This window comes from Aquarana catesbeiana, linkage group LG04 (assembly GCF_042186555.1).
Source record: "Aquarana catesbeiana isolate 2022-GZ linkage group LG04, ASM4218655v1, whole genome shotgun sequence".
NCBI classification, from domain to species: domain Eukaryota; kingdom Metazoa; phylum Chordata; class Amphibia; order Anura; family Ranidae; genus Aquarana; species Aquarana catesbeiana.
In genome coordinates this window covers 145,595,357-145,617,061 of record NC_133327.1, presented here as the reverse complement: position 1 = coordinate 145,617,061, position 21,705 = coordinate 145,595,357, and the positions used below count along the sequence as shown (strand labels likewise).

General features: G+C 41.0%; 1 protein-coding gene across 1 annotated transcript in view; it reads right to left on the bottom strand.

Moving 5' to 3' along the window:
* Nucleotides 1-18,109, bottom strand: part of LOC141139575 (beta-galactoside alpha-2,6-sialyltransferase 1-like) — a 59,759-nt gene extending 41,650 nt beyond the window's left edge. The window contains exon 1 of the mRNA XM_073625844.1: nt 17,476-18,109. Within this exon, the coding sequence (XP_073481945.1) occupies nt 17,476-18,109 (634 nt within the window). The remainder of the gene's footprint in view (nt 1-17,475) is intronic.
* Nucleotides 18,110-21,705: the final 3,596 nt, after the last annotated feature.

The window sequence follows — 21,705 nt, the reverse complement described above, 5'->3', positions numbered from 1 at the left end:
TGACCATAATGCAGTATACACTACTATAGCCTCAGCCATACCAAAAGCGCATGACCCAACGTGGTACTTACCAGACATAATGCTCAAACACCCACTACATCAGATGGCCATTGAACAAGCTTTAAAGGAATACATATCAATTAATAATACAACAGACATCTCCCCAATAACACTGTGGGAAGCTCATAAGCCTGTCTTGCGTGGTACAATACAAAGACAAATGGCACTATTTAAACGGGAACGCAAAAATCTAGCAAAAAAACTAGAACTCAATTTTAATGCAGCCTACATATCATTTCAAGATAATCCATCTCAGAGTACAAAATCTCATCTGGAAAAATCTAGATTGGAATACGATCTATTTCTCACTGAGTCAGTTGATAAATCCCTCAAACGCTCCAAACACAATTTCTACATGAATACAAACAAACCAGGTACATATTTGGCTCGGGCATTAAATTCAACTAACAAATCTTTCAAACCAATACGTTTGAAATTATCAAAAAATGTTTACACTTGTAATCCAGTTAAAATAGTCCATAAATTTCACTCACATCTCGCAACTTTATACAAGACAAACAATGAATTTAATCCTACAGAGGCTGAATCCTTCTTCTCAAAAATAACCTTACCTGAGTTATCTCAGAATCAAAAAAGCAGTTTGGATGAGCCTATAACTATAGATGAAGTTGCTAACGCCATAAAAGACCTAAAACTTAACAAAAGACCAGGCCCAGACGGCTACTCGGCTTTATACTATAAAACATTCTCAGAAATACTCTCTCCCATTCTCACTAAAACTTTTAACAAACTTCTAGATGGACATTCTTTTCGGCAAGAAACACTAATGGCAATTGTTTGTATGATCCCAAAACCCCTTTCTGATGATACTTCCTGTGTGAATTATCGGCCTATCTCTCTGTTAAACCTCGATATTAAATTATTAGCAAAAATAATAGCAAAACGCCTCAATAGCATTATAGGAAAGTTAATACATAGAGATCAAGTAGGCTTCATGCCAAATAGACAGGCAGGCGATAATATACGCAGGGCAGTGTTATTGGCACATATTGCTAAAAAACTGAAAATCCCTTTATGTTTTCTATCTCTCGATATTAAGAGGGCATTTGACACAGTATCCTGGCAATATATGCAATATTCATTACAAAAATGGGGTTTTGGACCCCACTTTTTAACATGGATCAAAGCATTATATAATAAACCCAAAGCCTATATAAAATATGCTGGATACAAATCTGAAGCCTTTAATATCGAAAGAGGTACCCGACAGGGTTGCCCATTATCTCCCTTATTATTTGCCCTTATACTCGAACCCATGGCCCAATACATCAGAACAAACCAAACTATAACTGGCATTGAAGTAGGAGGTATTACACTCAAATTATGTATATTTGCAGACGATATATTACTTTTTCTATCATCACCACAGGTCTCTGGTCCTAACTTAATACCAGCTCTTGATGGATTTGCAGCCCTATCCGGCCTTATGATTAATCCTAAGAAATGCCTAGTGCTTAATATTTCACTCACAAACATGGAATTGATCCCGGCTAGGGCTGCACTCCCATTCACATGGGCAGAAAAATCAATCCCATATCTTGGAATTCATTTAACAGCATCTCATTCTGACTTATTCTCAACCAATTATCCTCCTGTATTAAGACAGATCACAAATCTAATAAAACAATGGTCGCAACTTCCTTTATCCTGGATGGTGAAGATTAATGCAATCAAAATGACTATTCTACCCAAATTGCTTTATCTATTCAGAGTCCTCCCTATTCCAATTCCTTCCTATTTTTTGAGAATAGTACAAAAAAGAGCAACTTCGTTTATATGGGGCTCTTCTAAACCACGTATACCTATACACACACTACATCTTCCCAAAAATAAAGGAGGCCTGGGATGCCCTAATTTTACTAACTACTACAGAGCAGCACATTTGGCCAATCTGTCCAAATACCATGCAAAACAGGAAATCCCATTATGGGTATTTATAGAGGCTTCAGAAAATGACCCTCTATTAATATCAAATTTATTATGGCTTGATCCTAAAGACCGCTTTAAAATTCATAATCCCATAACTAAACACTTCTTATCTCTCTGGGATAAACTAAAAACCAAATATCAGTTACAATCTCCACACAATCCTCTCCTTTCTTTTATCAGAAATCCGGCCTTTTATCCGGCATGGATCTACCCAAATTCTTTTAAAGCTTGGACAACATCAGGCATTCAGACACTAAATGACTTCATAGCATCTAAATCATTCCTTTCATTCCCATCGCTTAGAGAAAAATATGATCTACCAAACTCTGAGATATTTAGATATCTCCAAATCAAAAATTTCTATACACCATTCCTAAAGGGGGATACACCATTATCCCAATTATCCATTTTTGAATCAATCTGTACAAAAGATCCATTTGCTAAAGGTACAATTTCATCACTTTATAATCAATTATATGGAGTAGCAAATTTTAATAGACCCTCTTACGTTCAGAGGTGGGAGGAGGACCTGGGACGAACTTTAGAAGACACGGACTGGTCTAACATATGGCTCACATCTAAGTCATCTTCACCCAACATCTTAGCACTGGAGACAAATTATAAAGTCCTAACTCGCTGGTACCTTGTACCCGCTAGAGTGGCAAAATATTCACCTAATACCTCAGCTCTTTGTTTTCGAGGATGCCCAGAAATAGGCACATATTTACACATATGGTGGACGTGCCCAGTAATCCAAACCTTCTGGAAGGAAGTCTTCGTGATTGCATCTAAAATATTTAAAAAAATAATACAACCAGATCCATATTTAACTTTACTTAATCTAAAACCGGAATGGTTAACACTCTCTCAATTCAAACTAATGATCCAACTAATAACGGCTGCAAAACAAACAGTGGCCAAGGCATGGAAATCTCCTACAATGGTACTAGCAGAAACAATTCACAGAATGAATAATACAATGTCCCATGCTAAGATGGTAGCCATCGATCAAAATCAAATTCCAAAATTTGAAAAACTTTGGCATCCTTGGATAAAACAACAGTTCCAGTCAAACTTCAATGACTCTGTCCTGTTGCCATGGTAACAGATTAAATGACTTACAGAGACACCCATTCTAAGGCTTCAAAGAGAACTAAAAAGAATAATAAACTGACGAGCGGGACAACCTTGTGGACCATACCTCTACCTTTCAACCCTTTTTCTTCTTTCTCTTTCCTTTTCTCCACCTTACGATTAAAGCTCATTATCAGAATTTATTTGACCTATATACACTCTACTTGTAAACAATATGTATAGTAGGTATAAATCATTTAAATACCTACAAAAGTAACTAAGGAAATTATATATATCTTTAATTTAGGTTTACTTGAACCCAATGTTTAATATTTGAAATTTCATGATATTTACCTATATAAACCCTACTGTAAAACAATGAGCTTACTTTATAGATCCTTGTAAACTTACTTTATGTATCTTTATAACATTGTATACTCAATAAACTTCTTTTGACAAGGAGAAGATAACTTCCATCTTCTTCTCTCTGTATTTGGATTCCCAGATAGTAGCTAATGTTCCCTAAGCTCTTTGAATTCAAAATTTTCTTTCTGCTTGTGAAATATCTGATTGTAATCTCCTTCTTGTTAAAACCAAGTTATAATGTCATTGACAGATAAGGATGTATATCCATCGATCTCCTTGATTCTTGGAGTAGAGACAGGGGTCTGCTTTACTTCTTGAGAATCCCTCTCTAGTAAGCACTTCATTCACTTTCTCTTTCCACATACTTGCAGACTGTTTAAGACCTTCTTCTGATGCTTTTCTGAAGTTTACATACAAGGTTGTCTCCTTGTTCAAACCCTGGTGGTTGCTCCATGTAGAGATCTTCCTTAATGTCTCCATATAGGAAAGCAGTTTTATCATCTAATGCCGCGTACACTGCGTCCGACTTTACTTTGAAAGTCCACTTACTTCCTATAGTTTTGCCATTAGAAGAGAGCTCTGTGAGTGTCCAGGTTTTATTTTCTTGAAGAGACTTTCATTCTTCTTCTGCTGCCTTTCTCCATTTATTGTCTTCACAATTTGGTAGTTTCTCTATGTCTTCCCAGGACATTAGTTCAAGTATTCTGTGTGCTTTGACAGAGTATGACAGCTTGCGGGGTGGTATCCCCTTTGTAGTCCGAGTGGATCTTCTGACTTCAGGCAGTTCAGCAGGATCTGGTGGGGAACTTGATTTAGGCATTGTGAGTTCCACCTCTTGTTCTGACTCCTTGTCAGTCACTTTGTCAGTCTTTGAGTGTAGGCTTCTGTAACCCTTAGTTTGCTCGCTGTAGCCTACTAGAATGCCCTCTATGGCTCTGTTCTCCAGCTTGGATCTCTTCTCACTTGGAATATTGGAATATATGCTTTACATCCAAACACTCTAATGTGCCCTAAGCTAGGCTTTAAACCATGCCACAATTCAAATGCAGTACTGTTAATGGCTTTTGAGGGTAGTCTGTTCTGTATGTAGGTTTGTAGGTTGGCATCCATCAACATGCATCTGGCCATTTCTATAAGAGTACGATTTTTCCTTTCTGCTACACTGTTTTGTTCAGGAGTGTATGGTGTAGTTGTCTGGTGTATTATTCCTTGTATCTTCAGGAATGAGGCCATTTCTTTGCTTATGCATTCTCCTCCATTGTCGGTGTGTATTATTCATGTTTTGCATTGGAATTTGTTGCTAGACAAAAAACTCTTGAAGTTTCTCTGATGTTTCATTCTTGTGTTTCATCAGATAAGCAGTAGGGATGGGCTAACAATTTGGGGTGTTCGTGGCAAATTCAAAAAGCCGCGGAACATCCTTTAAAATTCTGTGGGAGAAATCTAAAGTGCTAATTTTAAAGGTTAATATGCAAGTTATTGTCAAAAAAAGTGTTTGGGGACCTGGATCCTGCCCCAGGGGACATGTATCAATGCAAAAAAAAGTTTTAAAAACTGAAGTTTTTTCGAGAGCAGTGATTTTAATAATGCTTAAAGTGAAACAATAAAAGTGTAATATTCCTTTAAATTTCGTACCTGGGGGGTGTCTATAGTATGCCTGTAAAGTAGCACATGTTTCACGTGTTTATAACAGTCCAAGAGCAAAATGACATTTCTAAAGGAAAAAAAAGTTGTTTTAAAAGTGCTAGCACTAGTGCTGGCTATTAATGAATTGTCGGTCCCGACAATACACATAAAAGTCATTGAAAGTCATTAAAAAAAAAAAAAAAAAAAATGCGTGGGGGTCCCCCAAAATTCCATTACCAGGCCCTTCAGGTCTGGTATGGATATTAAGGGGAACTCCATGCCAAAATTTTAAAAAATGGCGTGGGGTCCCCACAAAAAAATCCATACCAGACCTGAAGGGTCTGGTATGGATTTTAAGGGGAACTCCATGCCAAAATTAAAAAAAAAATGGCGTGAGGTTCCCCCAAAAATCCAAAACAGACCCTTATTCGAGCATGCAACCTGGCAGGCCGCAGGAAAAGAGGGGGGGACGAGAGAGCACCCCCCCATCCTGAACCATACCAGACCCATGTTGATGGGGACAAGGGCCTCATCCCCACAACCCTTGCCCGGTGGTTGTGGGGGTCTGCGGGTGGGGGGCTTATCGGAATCTGGAAGCCCCCTTTAACAAAGGGGACACCCAGATCCTGGCCCCCCTATGTGAATTGGTAAGGGGTACATTGTACCCCTACCATTTCACAAAAAGAAAGTGTCAAAATGTTAAAAAAGCACAGGAGACAGCTTGGGACAAGTCCTTTATTAAAAATAAAAAAATAAAAAAGAGATTCCAGCAATGTAATCTAATAAATCCATGCTCCTACTCCAGCGATGTAATCCAATTCTCGATCTCCAGCGATGGATGATCTCCAGCGATGGATGATCTCCAGCGCCTCCAGCGAGGAACACGCACAGGATCCGGAGGCACTCAGCCAAGGATGCTGTGCTAGCTTGACAGCTCTTATGTAGCTGAGGGCAGGGTCACCCGTCACGTGACCCCACCCCCCTCTGACAAGGGGAAACGCCAGGGTTTCCCAGTGACGTGTACGGGTGACCCCCCCTCTGATGCATTGGGAATCCTGCGTTGCATCAGATGGGGGCAGGGTCACCTGTACACGTCGCTGGGAAACCCCGGCGTTTCCCCTTGTCAGAGGGGGGCGGGGACACATGACGGGTGGCCACGCCATCAGCTACATAAGAGTTGTCAAGCTAGGATCCTGTGCGTGTTCCTAGCTGGAGTCACTGGAGATCATCCATTGCTGGAGATCGAGAATTGGATTTCCATCACTAGAGTAGGAGCATGGATTTATTGGATTACATCGCTGGAATCTTTTTAATTTTTTATTTTTTTATTTTTAATAAAGGACTTGTCCCAAGCAGTCTCCTGTGGTTTTTTAACATTTTGACACTTTCTTTTTGTGAAATGGTAGGCCTTACCAATTCACATGGGGGGTGGGATCTGGGTGTCCCCTTTGTTAAAGGGGGCTTCCAGATTCCGATAAGCCCCCCGCCCACAGACCCCCACAACCACTGGGCAAGGGTTGTGGGGATGAGGCCCTTGTCCCCACAACATGGGGACATCCTCCCCATGTTGAGGGCATGTGGCCTGGTACGGTTCAGGAGGGCGGGTGCTCTCTTGCCCCCCCCCCTCTTTTCCTGTGGCCTGCCAGGTTCAGGCTCAGATAAGGGTCTGGTGTGGATTTCTGGGTGAACCTCACGTCATTTTTTTTTTAATTTTGGCACGGAGTTCCCCTTAATATCCGTACCAGACCTGAAGGGCCTGGTAATGGATTTTTGGGGGACCCCCACGCATTTTTTTTTTTCAATGACTTTCAATGACTTTTATGTGTATTGTCGGGACCGACAATTCATTAATAGCCGGCACTAGTGCTAGCACTTTTAAATGACTTTTTTTTTCTTTAGAAATGTAATTTTGCTCTCGGACTGTTATAAACACGAGAAACATATGCTACTTTAATCAATTATATGGAGTAGCAAATTTTAATAGACCCTCTTACGTTCAGAGGTGGGAGGAGGACCTGGGACGAACTTTAGAAGACACGGACTGGTCTAACATATGGCTCACATCTAAGTCATCTTCACCCAACATCTTAGCACTGGAGACAAATTATAAAGTCCTAACTCGCTGGTACCTTGTACCCGCTAGAGTGGCAAAATATTCACCTAATACCTCAGCTCTTTGTTTTCGAGGATGCCCAGAAATAGGCACATATTTACACATATGGTGGACGTGCCCAGTAATCCAAACCTTCTGGAAGGAAGTCTTCGTGATTGCATCTAAAATATTTAAAAAAATAATACAACCAGATCCATATTTAACTTTACTTAATCTAAAACCGGAATGGTTAACACTCTCTCAATTCAAACTAATGATCCAACTAATAACGGCTGCAAAACAAACAGTGGCCAAGGCATGGAAATCTCCTACATTGGTACTAGCAGAAACAATTCACAGAATGAATAATACAATGTCCCATGCTAAGATGGTAGCCATCGATCAAAATCAAATTCCAAAATTTGAAAAACTTTGGCATCCTTGGATAAAACAACAGTTCCAGTCAAACTTCAATGACTCTGTCCTGTTGCCATGGTAACAGATTAAATGACTTACAGAGACACCCATTCTAAGGCTTCAAAGAGAACTAAAAAGAATAATAAACTGACGAGCGGGACAACCTTGTGGACCATACCTCTACCTTTCAACCCTTTTTCTTCTTTCTCTTTCCTTTTCTCCACCTTACGATTAAAGCTCATTATCAGAATTTATTTGACCTATATACACTCTACTTGTAAACAATATGTATAGTAGGTATAAATCATTTAAATACCTACAAAAGTAACTAAGGAAATTATATATATCTTTAATTTAGGTTTACTTGAACCCAATGTTTAATATTTGAAATTTCATGATATTTACCTATATAAACCCTACTGTAAAACAATGAGTGTAGGCTTCTGTAACCCTTAGTTTGCTCGCTGTAGCCTACTAGAATGCCCTCTATGGCTCTGTTCTCCAGCTTGGATCTCTTCTCACTTGGAATATTGGAATATATGCTTTACATCCAAACACTCTAATGTGCCCTAAGCTAGGCTTTAAACCATGCCACAATTCAAATGCAGTACTGTTAATGGCTTTTGAGGGTAGTCTGTTCTGTATGTAGGTTTGTAGGTTGGCATCCATCAACATGCATCTGGCCATTTCTATAAGAGTACGATTTTTCCTTTCTGCTACACTGTTTTGTTCAGGAGTGTATGGTGTAGTTGTCTGGTGTATTATTCCTTGTATCTTCAGGAATGAGGCCATTTCTTTGCTTATGCATTCTCCTCCATTGTCGGTGTGTATTATTCATGTTTTGCATTGGAATTTGTTGCTAGACAAAAAACTCTTGAAGTTTCTCTGATGTTTCATTCTTGTGTTTCATCAGATAAGCAGTAGGGATGGGCTAACAATTTGGGGTGTTCGTGGCAAATTCAAAAAGCCGCGGAACATCCTTTAAAATTCTGTGGGAGAAATCTAAAGTGCTAATTTTAAAGGTTAATATGCAAGTTATTGTCAAAAAAAGTGTTTGGGGACCTGGATCCTGCCCCAGGGGACATGTATCAATGCAAAAAAAAGTTTTAAAAACTGAAGTTTTTTCGAGAGCAGTGATTTTAATAATGCTTAAAGTGAAACAATAAAAGTGTAATATTCCTTTAAATTTCGTACCTGGGGGGTGTCTATAGTATGCCTGTAAAGTAGCACATGTTTCACGTGTTTATAACAGTCCAAGAGCAAAATGACATTTCTAAAGGAAAAAAAAGTTGTTTTAAAAGTGCTAGCACTAGTGCTGGCTATTAATGAATTGTCGGTCCCGACAATACACATAAAAGTCATTGAAAGTCATTAAAAAAAAAAAAAAAAAAAATGCGTGGGGGTCCCCCAAAATTCCATTACCAGGCCCTTCAGGTCTGGTATGGATATTAAGGGGAACTCCATGCCAAAATTTTAAAAAATGGCGTGGGGTCCCCACAAAAAAATCCATACCAGACCTGAAGGGTCTGGTATGGATTTTAAGGGGAACTCCATGCCAAAATTAAAAAAAAAATGGCGTGAGGTTCCCCCAAAAATCCACAACAGACCCTTATTCGAGCATGCAACCTGGCAGGCCGCAGGAAAAGAGGGGGGGACGAGAGAGCACCCCCCCATCCTGAACCATACCAGACCCATGTTGATGGGGACAAGGGCCTCATCCCCACAACCCTTGCCCGGTGGTTGTGGGGGTCTGCGGGTGGGGGGCTTATCGGAATCTGGAAGCCCCCTTTAACAAAGGGGACACCCAGATCCTGGCCCCCCTATGTGAATTGGTAAGGGGTACATTGTACCCCTACCATTTCACAAAAAGAAAGTGTCAAAATGTTAAAAAAGCACAGGAGACAGCTTGGGACAAGTCCTTTATTAAAAATAAAAAAATAAAAAAGAGATTCCAGCAATGTAATCTAATAAATCCATGCTCCTACTCCAGCGATGTAATCCAATTCTCGATCTCCAGCGATGGATGATCTCCAGCGATGGATGATCTCCAGCGCCTCCAGCGAGGAACACGCACAGGATCCGGAGGCACTCAGCCAAGGATGCTGTGCTAGCTTGACAGCTCTTATGTAGCTGAGGGCAGGGTCACCCGTCATGTGACCCCACCCCCCTCTGACAAGGGGAAACGCCAGGGTTTCCCAGTGACGTGTACGGGTGACCCCCCCTCTGATGCATTGGGAATCCTGCGTTGCATCAGATGGGGGCAGGGTCACCTGTACACGTCGCTGGGAAACCCCGGCGTTTCCCCTTGTCAGAGGGGGGCGGGGACACATGACGGGTGGCCACGCCATCAGCTACATAAGAGTTGTCAAGCTAGGATCCTGTGCGTGTTCCTAGCTGGAGTCACTGGAGATCATCCATTGCTGGAGATCGAGAATTGGATTTCCATCACTAGAGTAGGAGCATGGATTTATTGGATTACATCGCTGGAATCTTTTTAATTTTTAATTTTTTTATTTTTAATAAAGGACTTGTCCCAAGCAGTCTCCTGTGGTTTTTTAACATTTTGACACTTTCTTTTTGTGAAATGGTAGGCCTTACCAATTCACATGGGGGGTGGGATCTGGGTGTCCCCTTTGTTAAAGGGGGCTTCCAGATTCCGATAAGCCCCCCGCCCACAGACCCCCACAACCACTGGGCAAGGGTTGTGGGGATGAGGCCCTTGTCCCCACAACATGGGGACATCCTCCCCATGTTGAGGGCATGTGGCCTGGTACGGTTCAGGAGGGCGGGTGCTCTCTTGCCCCCCCCCTCTTTTCCTGTGGCCTGCCAGGTTCAGGCTCAGATAAGGGTCTGGTGTGGATTTCTGGGTGAACCTCACGTCATTTTTTTTTTAATTTTGGCACGGAGTTCCCCTTAATATCCGTACCAGACCTGAAGGGCCTGGTAATGGATTTTTGGGGGACCCCCACGCATTTTTTTTTTTCAATGACTTTCAATGACTTTTATGTGTATTGTCGGGACCGACAATTCATTAATAGCCGGCACTAGTGCTAGCACTTTTAAATGACTTTTTTTTTCTTTAGAAATGTAATTTTGCTCTCGGACTGTTATAAACACGAGAAACATATGCTACTTTACAGGAATACTATAGACACCACCCAGGTACGAAATTTAAAGGAATATTTCACTTTTATTGTTTCACTTTAAGAATTATTAAAATCGCTGCTCCCAAAAAAACGGCCATTTTTAAAACTTTTTTTGTATTGATACATGTCCCCTGGGGCAGGACCCAGGTCCCCAAACACTTTTTATGACAATAACTTGAATATTAACCTTTAAAATGAGCAGTTTTGATTTTTCATGTTCGTGTCCCATAGACTTTAATGGTGTTCACGTGTTCGAACAAATTTTTTGCCTGTTCGCATGTTCTGGATGCGAACCGAACAGGGAGGTGTTCGGCCCATCCCTAATAAGCAGTTGTGTACCTTGAATAATCATCATTGAAAGTCAGTAGATATCTGTTCCCACCTGATGTGGACGTTTTCATTGGACCGCATACGTCACTGTGTATGAGCTGCAGAGGGTGGCTGGTTTTTCTTTGAGACGCCTGTGGAAGGGGAGCACGTGTGGCTTTTGCGTCACTACAGCACTTGCATTTCATGAGTATTTTGTAAGGCATTATTGTTAAATCTTCTCATAAGCCTCTCTTAATGATGTCCTGTATAGCTTCTGGACTACTGTGAACCAGCCGCCTGTGCCATAAGTGAATACATTTGCTGTGTAGGTCATTAGAGACTATATTGGCTTGCTGGTCCGTGGTGATGAGCCTGTATAGGTCATCATCTAGTTTTCCTTTTGCAAGGAATCGGTTACTATTGTGAATTGTGCATTCATCACCCTGAAAGTTACCTGTGAGACCGTTGTTTGCAAGACTTTTCACTGATAGAAGGCTGCCTTCTAGTTCTGGACCATGCAGCACTTTCTTTACAATGATACTCTGGTGACCTCCTTGTGGTGTAATGCAGTTCAGGAAGCCCTGGCCTTTACCTTGTGCAGTGATGCTTTTCCCGTTTGCTAGGAAAACTTTGTCTTTTGCATTGTAATTAATGTTTGTAAAGAAGGTTTTTTCGCTAGTCATGTGGCTTATCGCACTGGAGTCCATATTCCAGCCGCATGGCTTGCAGATCTGTGTCACTTTAAAGGTGCCATTCCATGATGTGTCTGCAGTTTCCTTTGTGGCTGCTTTGACTCTTTCTTTTGTGGATAGCTGTAGCTTTCACTGCTTGGCTTTTTAGATAGAATAGTCCATTTTTAGGTGACGAGTCCTTTTACAGCAAAAACAGGCTCTGATTTCTTTGTTGTGCTTTGTGCCTTTGTACATCTTAAGAGCTTTGTCATCATGGTGCATATTTTCTTTTCTTCTGTCATATTAATCAATGAATTTGCCTTTGGCATATTCCAGCATTAGTTCCTGCTTGGGTCTGGTTTCTAAAGCATTAATAAGAGCAGTATATGTCTCTGGAAGGTTGCTGAGGAGCAGGGCAACAATATGGTTATCTTTGATGTCTTCTCCGATGGCGCACAGCTGCTCTATGATCTCTAGCATAGCTTTCACGTGATCACATATTTCATGCCTCCTTCTAGTCTCATCTTATAAAGCTTTCTTAGTAGAAATAGCTTGCTGTTTAGACTTAAATGCAGTTTTTGTAATGAAGTCATTTTCTTTTAAATTTTGGCACGGAGTTCCCCTTAATATCCGTACCAGACCTGAAGGGCCTGGTAATGGATTTTTGGGGGACCCCCACGCATTTTTTTTTTTCAATGACTTTCAATGACTTTTATGTGTATTGTCGGGACCGACAATTCATTAATAGCCGGCACTAGTGCTAGCACTTTTAAATGACTTTTTTTTTCTTTAGAAATGTAATTTTTTTTCTCGGACTGTTATAAACACGAGAAACATATGCTACTTTACAGGAATACTATAGACACCACCCAGGTACGAAATTTAAAGGAATATTTCACTTTTATTGTTTCACTTTAAGAATTATTAAAATCGCTGCTCCCAAAAAAACGGCCATTTTTAAAACTTTTTTTGTATTGATACATGTCCCCTGGGGCAGGACCCAGGTCCCCAAACACTTTTTATGACAATAACTTGAATATTAACCTTTAAAATGAGCACTTTTGATTTTTCATGTTCGTGTCCCATAGACTTTAATGGTGTTCACGTGTTCGAACAAATTTTTTGCCTGTTCGCATGTTCTGGATGCGAACCGAACAGGGAGGTGTTCGGCCCATCCCTAATAAGCAGTTGTGTACCTTGAATAATCATCATTGAAAGTCAGTAGATATCTGTTCCCACCTGATGTGGACGTTTTCATTGGACCGCATACGTCACTGTGTATGAGCTGCAGAGGGTGGCTGGTTTTTCTTTGAGACGCCTGTGGAAGGGGAGCACGTGTGGCTTTTGCGTCACTACAGCACTTGCATTTCATGAGTATTTTGTAAGGCATTATTGTTAAATCTTCTCATAAGCCTCTCTTAATGATGTCCTGTATAGCTTCTGGACTACTGTGAACCAGCCGCCTGTGCCATAAGTGAATACATTTGCTGTGTAGGTCATTAGAGACTATATTGGCTTGCTGGTCCGTGGTGATGAGCCTGTATAGGTCATCATCTAGTTTTCCTTTTGCAAGGAATCGGTTACTATTGTGAATTGTGCATTCATCACCCTGAAAGTTACCTGTGAGACCGTTGTTTGCAAGACTTTTCACTGATAGAAGGCTGCCTTCTAGTTCTGGACCATGCAGCACTTTCTTTACAATGATACTCTGGTGACCTCCTTGTGGTGTAATGCAGTTCAGGAAGCCCTGGCCTTTACCTTGTGCAGTGATGCTTTTCCCGTTTGCTAGGAAAACTTTGTCTTTTGCATTGTAATTAATGTTTGTAAAGAAGGTTTTTTCGCTAGTCATGTGGCTTATCGCACTGGAGTCCATATTCCAGCCGCATGGCTTGCAGATCTGTGTCACTTTAAAGGTGCCATTCCATGATGTGTCTGCAGTTTCCTTTGTGGCTGCTTTGACTCTTTCTTTTGTGGATAGCTGTAGCTTTCACTGCTTGGCTTTTTAGATAGAATAGTCCATTTTTAGGTGACGAGTCCTTTTACAGCAAAAACAGGCTCTGATTTCTTTGTTGTGCTTTGTGCCTTTGTACATCTTAAGAGCTTTGTCATCATGGTGCATATTTTCTTTTCTTCTGTCATATTAATCAATGAATTTGCCTTTGGCATATTCCAGCATTAGTTCCTGCTTGGGTCTGGTTTCTAAAGCATTAATAAGAGCAGTATATGTCTCTGGAAGGTTGCTGAGGAGCAGGGCAACAATATGGTTATCTTTGATGTCTTCTCCGATGGCGCACAGCTGCTCTATGATCTCTAGCATAGCTTTCACGTGATCACATATTTCATGCCTCCTTCTAGTCTCATCTTATAAAGCTTTCTTAGTAGAAATAGCTTGCTGTTTAGACTTAAATGCAGTTTTTGTAATGAAGTCCACATACCTTTGGCCGTTTTCTCTGTTCTTACGTGGAATCGCTGGTCATCTTCTACTAATAGGCTTATAATTGCTTTTGCTGCCTGTCTTTTCTATCCCATTCCTCCGTCTCTCCATTTGTGGGTCTGTCTGTATTCAGCACTTCCCACAAGTCATCGTTGCTGAGAAGCATTTGTAGCTTAAATTTCCACAGCTGGTAATTGGCATTGTTCAGCTTTGCAATTGCAATCTTCACATCTGAACTGCTTGCCAACTTTCAGTAGCTTGTATACAGTACTCACAGACTTGCAGAATCCTCTCCAGTGCCTGGGTGGGTGCCTGGGTGCCCTGGGCGCATAAACTGTTAGCAGAGTATTGATATAATGCGCTGGAAGCTTCGTATACAGCAATACACTTTACTTTCATGGAGAAATAAAAGAACATGTCTTCTTTACATCATGAAGACAGGAAACAGGAACTAACTGAGAGAAGCCCTTCCTTTCATATACAATGGACATTACAATAGAGTTACACTACACTATAATACTACAGTGCCACCAGTCAGTTTATATGCAACCATGCTGTTGTCCTTTCAACAGTTTCTTCTGTGAACGGCTGAATGAACAGGTGTTTGGCCAAGAGAACCTCCAGCTGCAGTGTAAAGTAAAACATTTATCAGTGGTACTACTATCACTGCCCAATGTGACAGCAAAGTTCAGGGCTCCTGGATGGTAGGGAGCCGGCATGAGCTAACATCTTAATAACCATTGATTCATCCCTACCTAGCAAATTCAGCTGTCAGCTGGGAATTCCCAGCTGACAGGTGAATGTAAAAACGCAGTGTGAATAGTATATATAAAAGCAATGCACCCCCCTTCCCAAAATTCTACTAAAAAAAAAAAACACAAAAAAAAATCTACTAAAAAAAAAGAAAAGGCATGATTTTCCCCTCAAATTCCATACTAGACCTTTATCTGAGCATGTGGGCAAGGATTTTTTTTGCTTTCACTGATGTCAATTACAGATCAATTGACACCCCTTTGATCAGTACATGAAAGAACAAGGATAATTATTAATAATTAACAGGATTATTAATGATGCCCGCAAACACTGTTAGCAGACATCATTAACACAAGATCTGCTGCAGCCACTCCTATGGTACAGAGCAGGTCTTGCCCAGTATAGCAGCAGAATGGCCACAATGGCTTAGAATGCCCTAAGAGTAGAGTACAGGGTTTCTATGCCCTAGACGCATATATAATCTTTTTTAGGGCAGATGCCATATACCCAAAGTCTTTAAAGAGTAACTCCACTTTTGTTAAGAAAAAAACAATCCCCCTCTGTATATTGCATGGAGTTTAACAAACTTTGTGGCAGATTCCTACCTGTCTCTGCTCTGAAGAAAAAAAATGTTTTTTGTACACAGAGTGAATCAGAATGGGAGTGACGTTTTCATTAATAATCTGCTGGTGCACCTACAGTGTTCTAATGAGGAACGTTGCATTCCTTTAGAAGTGATCTCAACAAAACTGAAATTTTTGTTGCAGAGGATACCTAAAATCTGTATCTTAATGCAGAATTCTGGGAAATCAGTAAGCCAATCACACAAGCAGGAAATTATATTTGTGTGTGTTGGGGGGGGGGGGGCTGTGTTCTGTACACCAAATGTAAACAGAACACCTCCAGGCTGCAGCATTGCATTGAATTTTATAGAAAATTACAGTGCAGATTGAAGGTCCATGCACACTGGGCTTAAAAAAACGCTGCTACTATAGGAGTTTTGTGTTTTGCCTGTAGAAGCAGCTCAATGTTATCCTATGTGTCCATGCACATTAGGACTTTTATATTTTAAACTCAATTTTTAGAGGGAAAAAAAACCTTCTGGATCTTATTTTTGAGAGGAGTTTTCTGGCAGAAAAAAAGCGCTAAATGATTCTAAACGCCTGTACAAAAACGCTCTATATGAGTCTTTTTTTTTTTTTCCTGCCAAAAGAACTGGTGTTTTTTTAAGCCCAGTGTGCATGGACCCTGGAAAAAAATGGTAATTTTTCTTAACATTAAACTACAATATGGCTTTATGTAGAAATTGTTTATGCTATATTATTGTTTTATTTGCAATTTTTTTTCAACAAAGGTGGAGTTATTTAACTATTTAAACATCTCTAAGATTACTATATTTTTCAAAGCTAGGTAATCTTTGTCCTTCATGTTATGGTCCAAACCTTTTTATGCTTCATTTATTAACAACTGCAGTTTATTACTGTATCTGTATACAGCTGTATTACTAAATGTAATAGTTAGCTATCAAATGCTCTTAATGTTTTGTTATAATCTTTCCCGTAAGGGCCTATTCACACTGCCTTTGTGTTATGCATCAATGTGTATAGAGCTAAGGCAGGCTATTGATTCTGAAAGGGCTGACAACCCAAGAGAATTGACTAAATAAAGGACAGGCAGCATTTTTTTTCCCATAGTGCAGACCACAACACATATGTGTCAAAGCTGTGTGGCATTAGTGTATTGGGATGCCATATAAATGTATGGAACAAAAACATGTTAAAGTGGATCTTCAGCCTCAAACATAACTTGCCCCCTCTACATCCCTCCTCCCTCTCCTCTTCATACAAAGCACACTTTTTTCTTGTTTACTTTTTTGAGGGGGGGGACTTTGGACCCGCCCCCCAATGTACATCATTTGCCTAGGCAATTGACTTGCATTATGCCCACTGTGCCTCCTAAGATATGCATGTCACTTATCCAGGGAGGCATAGTCCTTCATTAAGAAAGAAGAAGGGGGGCGGGCCTAGCACCACGCCATCGTGAGGCCTGGCAGCTTAACCCGAAAACGCCAGCGGGCCTCTCCATGATGTCACTTAAGAAAATGGCAGCGCTGGACTGTGGGGGGGCAGAAGAGGATTCTGCAGGACACCACTGGATCTGCTAAGCAAAAAACTTTACACTGGGCTAAATAAAAAAATGATGTTGGACAGGCCGGAGGCCCACTTTAATACAAGTAAAAAGTGTTTCGGACCTAAATGTTTGTGTTGGTTATTCTTAAACAGTAAGAGGTAACAATGTTCTACTCAACAACCTAATAAATGTTTGTTTTCATTTTCTAAATTTGGAAACATGCTATGGCAATACAGCTATATTATTTGAACACACTAGTACTATTAAATTTAGGTTTATTTGATAGTATCATTTTTTTGCTTTTTTGAGTGTTCTGATTGTTCATATATGCTCAAAAATATTTAAAGATCAAAGTATTTATGGCATGCCTGCTTTGCTGTTTTTTTAAAGCCAGAATACTTTCTTGTTTCAGAAAGCTGAAAAATACTGCGCCTTGGCATAGCTCACCAATCTCCTGCCCGAGTCTTGAGAATTTCATAGATCCTGCTGATATTACGACAGCACAACGCCCAAGCTTTCCAACTTCTTCTTGAAGACTCTTCTTGGGCAAGTATTGGCTCCAGGTAGTGGCAGAAGGAGGGAAATCAGAGGCCATAAGTGGTGACGTGTTTACTCTGTTCTTAAGATGACATAGTATTTCTGCTGCACTGTTTTTCTGAGCGATCTGTCCTTTGAATTTTACTTTGTACTTGTTCATATTTTGGTAATTCTTCTTCACACTTTGCAATCTAAATGTAAGGTCCTTGAATGTCATCTCTTTAGGCCACAACTTGGACCTATATCTGCTTTCCATAAACCTCTCAAATCTATTTTTAACAATGTCAAAGGCGGGTGGTACCCAAGGAGTATTCTTCACAGTTGTCAATTTCTCTGTAATATTTGTATGGGGTAAATCTGTAGTCCTCTCAGTTGTAATCCTTGCTGTGCGGACCGTACATTGCCTTGGTTTAAAAACCTGATAACCACTTTGTAATTTGGTGTCAACATTAGTGGTATCCCAATGTAGATCCAGAAAGAGGAACCAAAAACCACAAAGCAGCAATGAGCAAACAAAACCTACTTTATAGATGAACCGAGCCATGAGTACTGATCTAGAAACAAAAAAGACACACAACAATATAAGTAATGTAGAACCCCAATTCCAAAAAAGTTGGTACACTGTGTAAAATCTATATAAAAACAGAATGCAGCGATTCGCAAATCCCATAAACCCATATTTTATTCACAAAGTAAAATAGAAAAATTATTAAATGTTTAAAATGAGAAAATGTACCATTTAAAAAAAAAAATAAGGTAATTTTGAAATTGATGCCAGCAACACGTCTCAAAAAAGTTAGGACAGGGCCATGTTTAGCACGGTGTAGCATCCCCTCTTCTTTTCACAACACTCTGTAAACTGTCTGGGAACTGAGGAGACCAGTTGCTGAAGTATTGGGAGAGGACTGTTGTCCCACTCTTGCCTGTTATAAGATTCTAACTGCTCAACAGTCTTGGTTCTTCTTTGTCATATTTTTCAATTAGTGAAATGTCTGGACTGCAGGCAGGCCAGTTAAGTACCCGGACTCTTCTATTACAAAGCTACACTGTTGTCATAGATGCAGTATGCGGTTTAGCATTATCCTGCTAAAATATGCAAGGCCTTCCCTGAAAAAGCCATCATCTGGATGGGGGCATATGCTGCTCTATCTTTCAGCATTGATGTGCAAAAACAAAAAGGGGAGAAAAGTGCCTCTACCTAAGTGTAGCATTTATTAAAACATATATTTGAAATTAAAAACAATAAATATGCACTTACATTTACAAGATATTAAAAAGGGTATCAATAAGTCTCCAGCAGGTGGCAACTTTCCAGGTGGTCAATGGCGAGCAAGCCCCTCTGGGTGGAAAGGATGTGAGGTGCTTGGAACCAAGAAGTAAACCAGGGAAACATCAAAAAAAGACAACAGAAGCAGCAGACCGTCTGTATATATCACATGGATTAGAACCACTGTTGACAAAGGACTATGCCCCGAAATGTGTAACCACACCCATATACATCACATGACATCATCATGGCCATCCTGTGGACCTGCAACTTTTCCTTACTGTCCACAGTGGTTCTCGTGCATGATGTCACAGCACATAAACTTGCAGTGAGAACTTAAACCCAGAGCAGACATATTGTACACAGCCAGACCAGAAATAGACACAATCAGAGCAGACACACATCCAGATTACACACATGCAGTCAGGAGAGACATGCACAGTAATATAAAACGCACATCCATTTAAAGCCTAAACACATTCAGCAGACACACATGTCAGTGAGAACAGACAGACATGTACTGAAAGTGGACAAGCATGCAGTGTGAGCAGATACAATCAGGATGAGCAGACACACACACAGTAAGAGCAGACACACAGGCAATAGAAGCAGACATATGGGTAGTGTGAACAAGCACATGCAGTGAGAGCAGACATCCAAACACAGCAAGACTGCACACACAGTAATAGCAGACACGCATGCAATTAGAGCATTCAGAAATGCAAACACAGCAGAAAAAAGGCAACCTGAGCACAAAAACACGCATTCAGGACATAAACGCATAACTAAACAGGTACACACACAAACACACACTGAAGGCACACACACAGGAAGCACGTGTTTAAGCACACATACAGTCGGAAAACATGTAAAAAAGCACATCAGGTTAGGTCACACACAGACATAGCACTCAGTCACAGCAATTGAACAAATCACACATAGAGGATAGATGCAGTATCCAGAGCACACACACAAAATGCAGAAATAGCAGATACAGCTGGGCAGGGCTGCTGTTAGAAACCAAGGGGCCCCATACAGACAACCTGACACAGGGCCCCATACAGACAAACTGACATGGGACCCCATTAAGTAAATGCTTTAGTTATGAATGAACACAGTGGGAAGATGGAGTGATGCGGATGTGAGGAGCGTGCACGTCCGGGGGGAGGGGCCTGACGCGGCATCTGTGTGAGCCCATGGAGGAGCGCCCTGTGACCAGCCGAGATCGAATCGGGGTGAGAGTTTGAGGAGCCCCGGCGGAGGAAGGCTGGAGAAGGTGTTCGTGGCAGCAACAGCCTCCGGTAGCTCAGCGGCACAGTATCTAACACGGAGGAAGGAGGATCGGAGGTTGCTGGACTGGACGGGCAGGCTGGCGGGTGGAGCTCAAGGCGCAGGCTGGAAATGGGAAGCAGCATTCGAACAAGGTCCAGGTAACAACGGCTGGAAAAATGTGTTAAGAAGAAAGAAAACATCTCCCAGGTAGTAGACATCCGAACTGCATGGTTCCCACTGGTGCGATGCAACCTAGAAAACGTATGGCATACTTTCTATTTTGATTAGGGCTACAAATTAGTAGGAGGCAACAGTTTATATTGTAAACCTGTAATCGGTAAACTCTAACTAGTATATACCGGGGTATTGGACTATATCTCAGCGGGAGGGAAGTAAGCGAGCCTGCTTATTTTTGTCTGATTAGCCAAATATACAGGTACACGGGGACAGGTGCAGACGGCCCGCTGTTCCATGTGTATTCTGTATTGGAGATAGAACTAAATAACTCGCTATATAAGGGACTGTCTTTTGGTCTGAAGGAGGTTTCCTTTATAACATAGTGCCTGCGGCAATGATACGATAGTCCCTTGTTAAAAGCTCCCCTAGGAAAATTTTACCTAAGGGAAGCGAAGCAAGAAGAATGAGAGGGAGGACACAGAGAACAACCGAGCCTAAGACCCCCAGAGATAGTTTAAATACAAGCTCAATTCAGAAGTACTTAAAAGAGAAAAGCCCCCAAAGTCCAGGAGAGGAGAAGAAACAGGAGACCATAAAAGGGAAAAAAAAGAGGGGGCTAAATCTAAGGGAGCCCAGGAGGACAAATCCAGGGAAGGTATTGGAACTGGAATGGCACTTAACCCAACCACTTCTCAAGATAGTGGCAGTATGGCCCAAATGCCAACTAAATTAGAAATAATGGAAATGTTCTCTAGATTGGAGAGCTCTATCAAAAGCGAGATCACTAACGTAAGAGGGGATATGGGCCATTTGTTGAAGAGAGTGGAAGAGGCCGAGGAAAAAACAGGACAGCAAGCCCAGGAGATTGGGGAGTTAAAGGCACAAGCAAAGAAATTACAACTGGCCCAGAGAGAACTCCTCTATAGGCTAGAGGACCAAGAGAATCACAATAGACATCAAAACCTCAGGATACGAGCTTTACCACAACAGAAGGGAAAGACTTGGTCATAATAATGAGAAAAATATTTAATCCAATAGTGGGTAGAAGTGAAGAACACGAATTAAAGATAGGCCGAGTTCATAGAGTAAGGAAACCCCGGGTTTTAAAGAAGAGACACCCCGAGATGTCATAATAAAATTCCATAGATACGAACATAAAGCTAAAATTTGGAGCAACCTGAGAAGAGCGCCCCCACTACAGCGTGATGGAATAAATCTTCAGGTGTTCACTGACCTGTCAGCAGGAACTCTAGCGCGGAGGCGACAGCTTAAACCCCTACTAGAACAGCTGATGGTTGCTATCATTAGGTATAACTGGGGGTTTCCAGCCTCTCTAGTAGTCCAGAAAGAGGGAATGACAGTAGACTAAAATTCATTGAAGAGCTCAATGACTTTTGTAAAAGACTCGAGATTCCAATACCAAA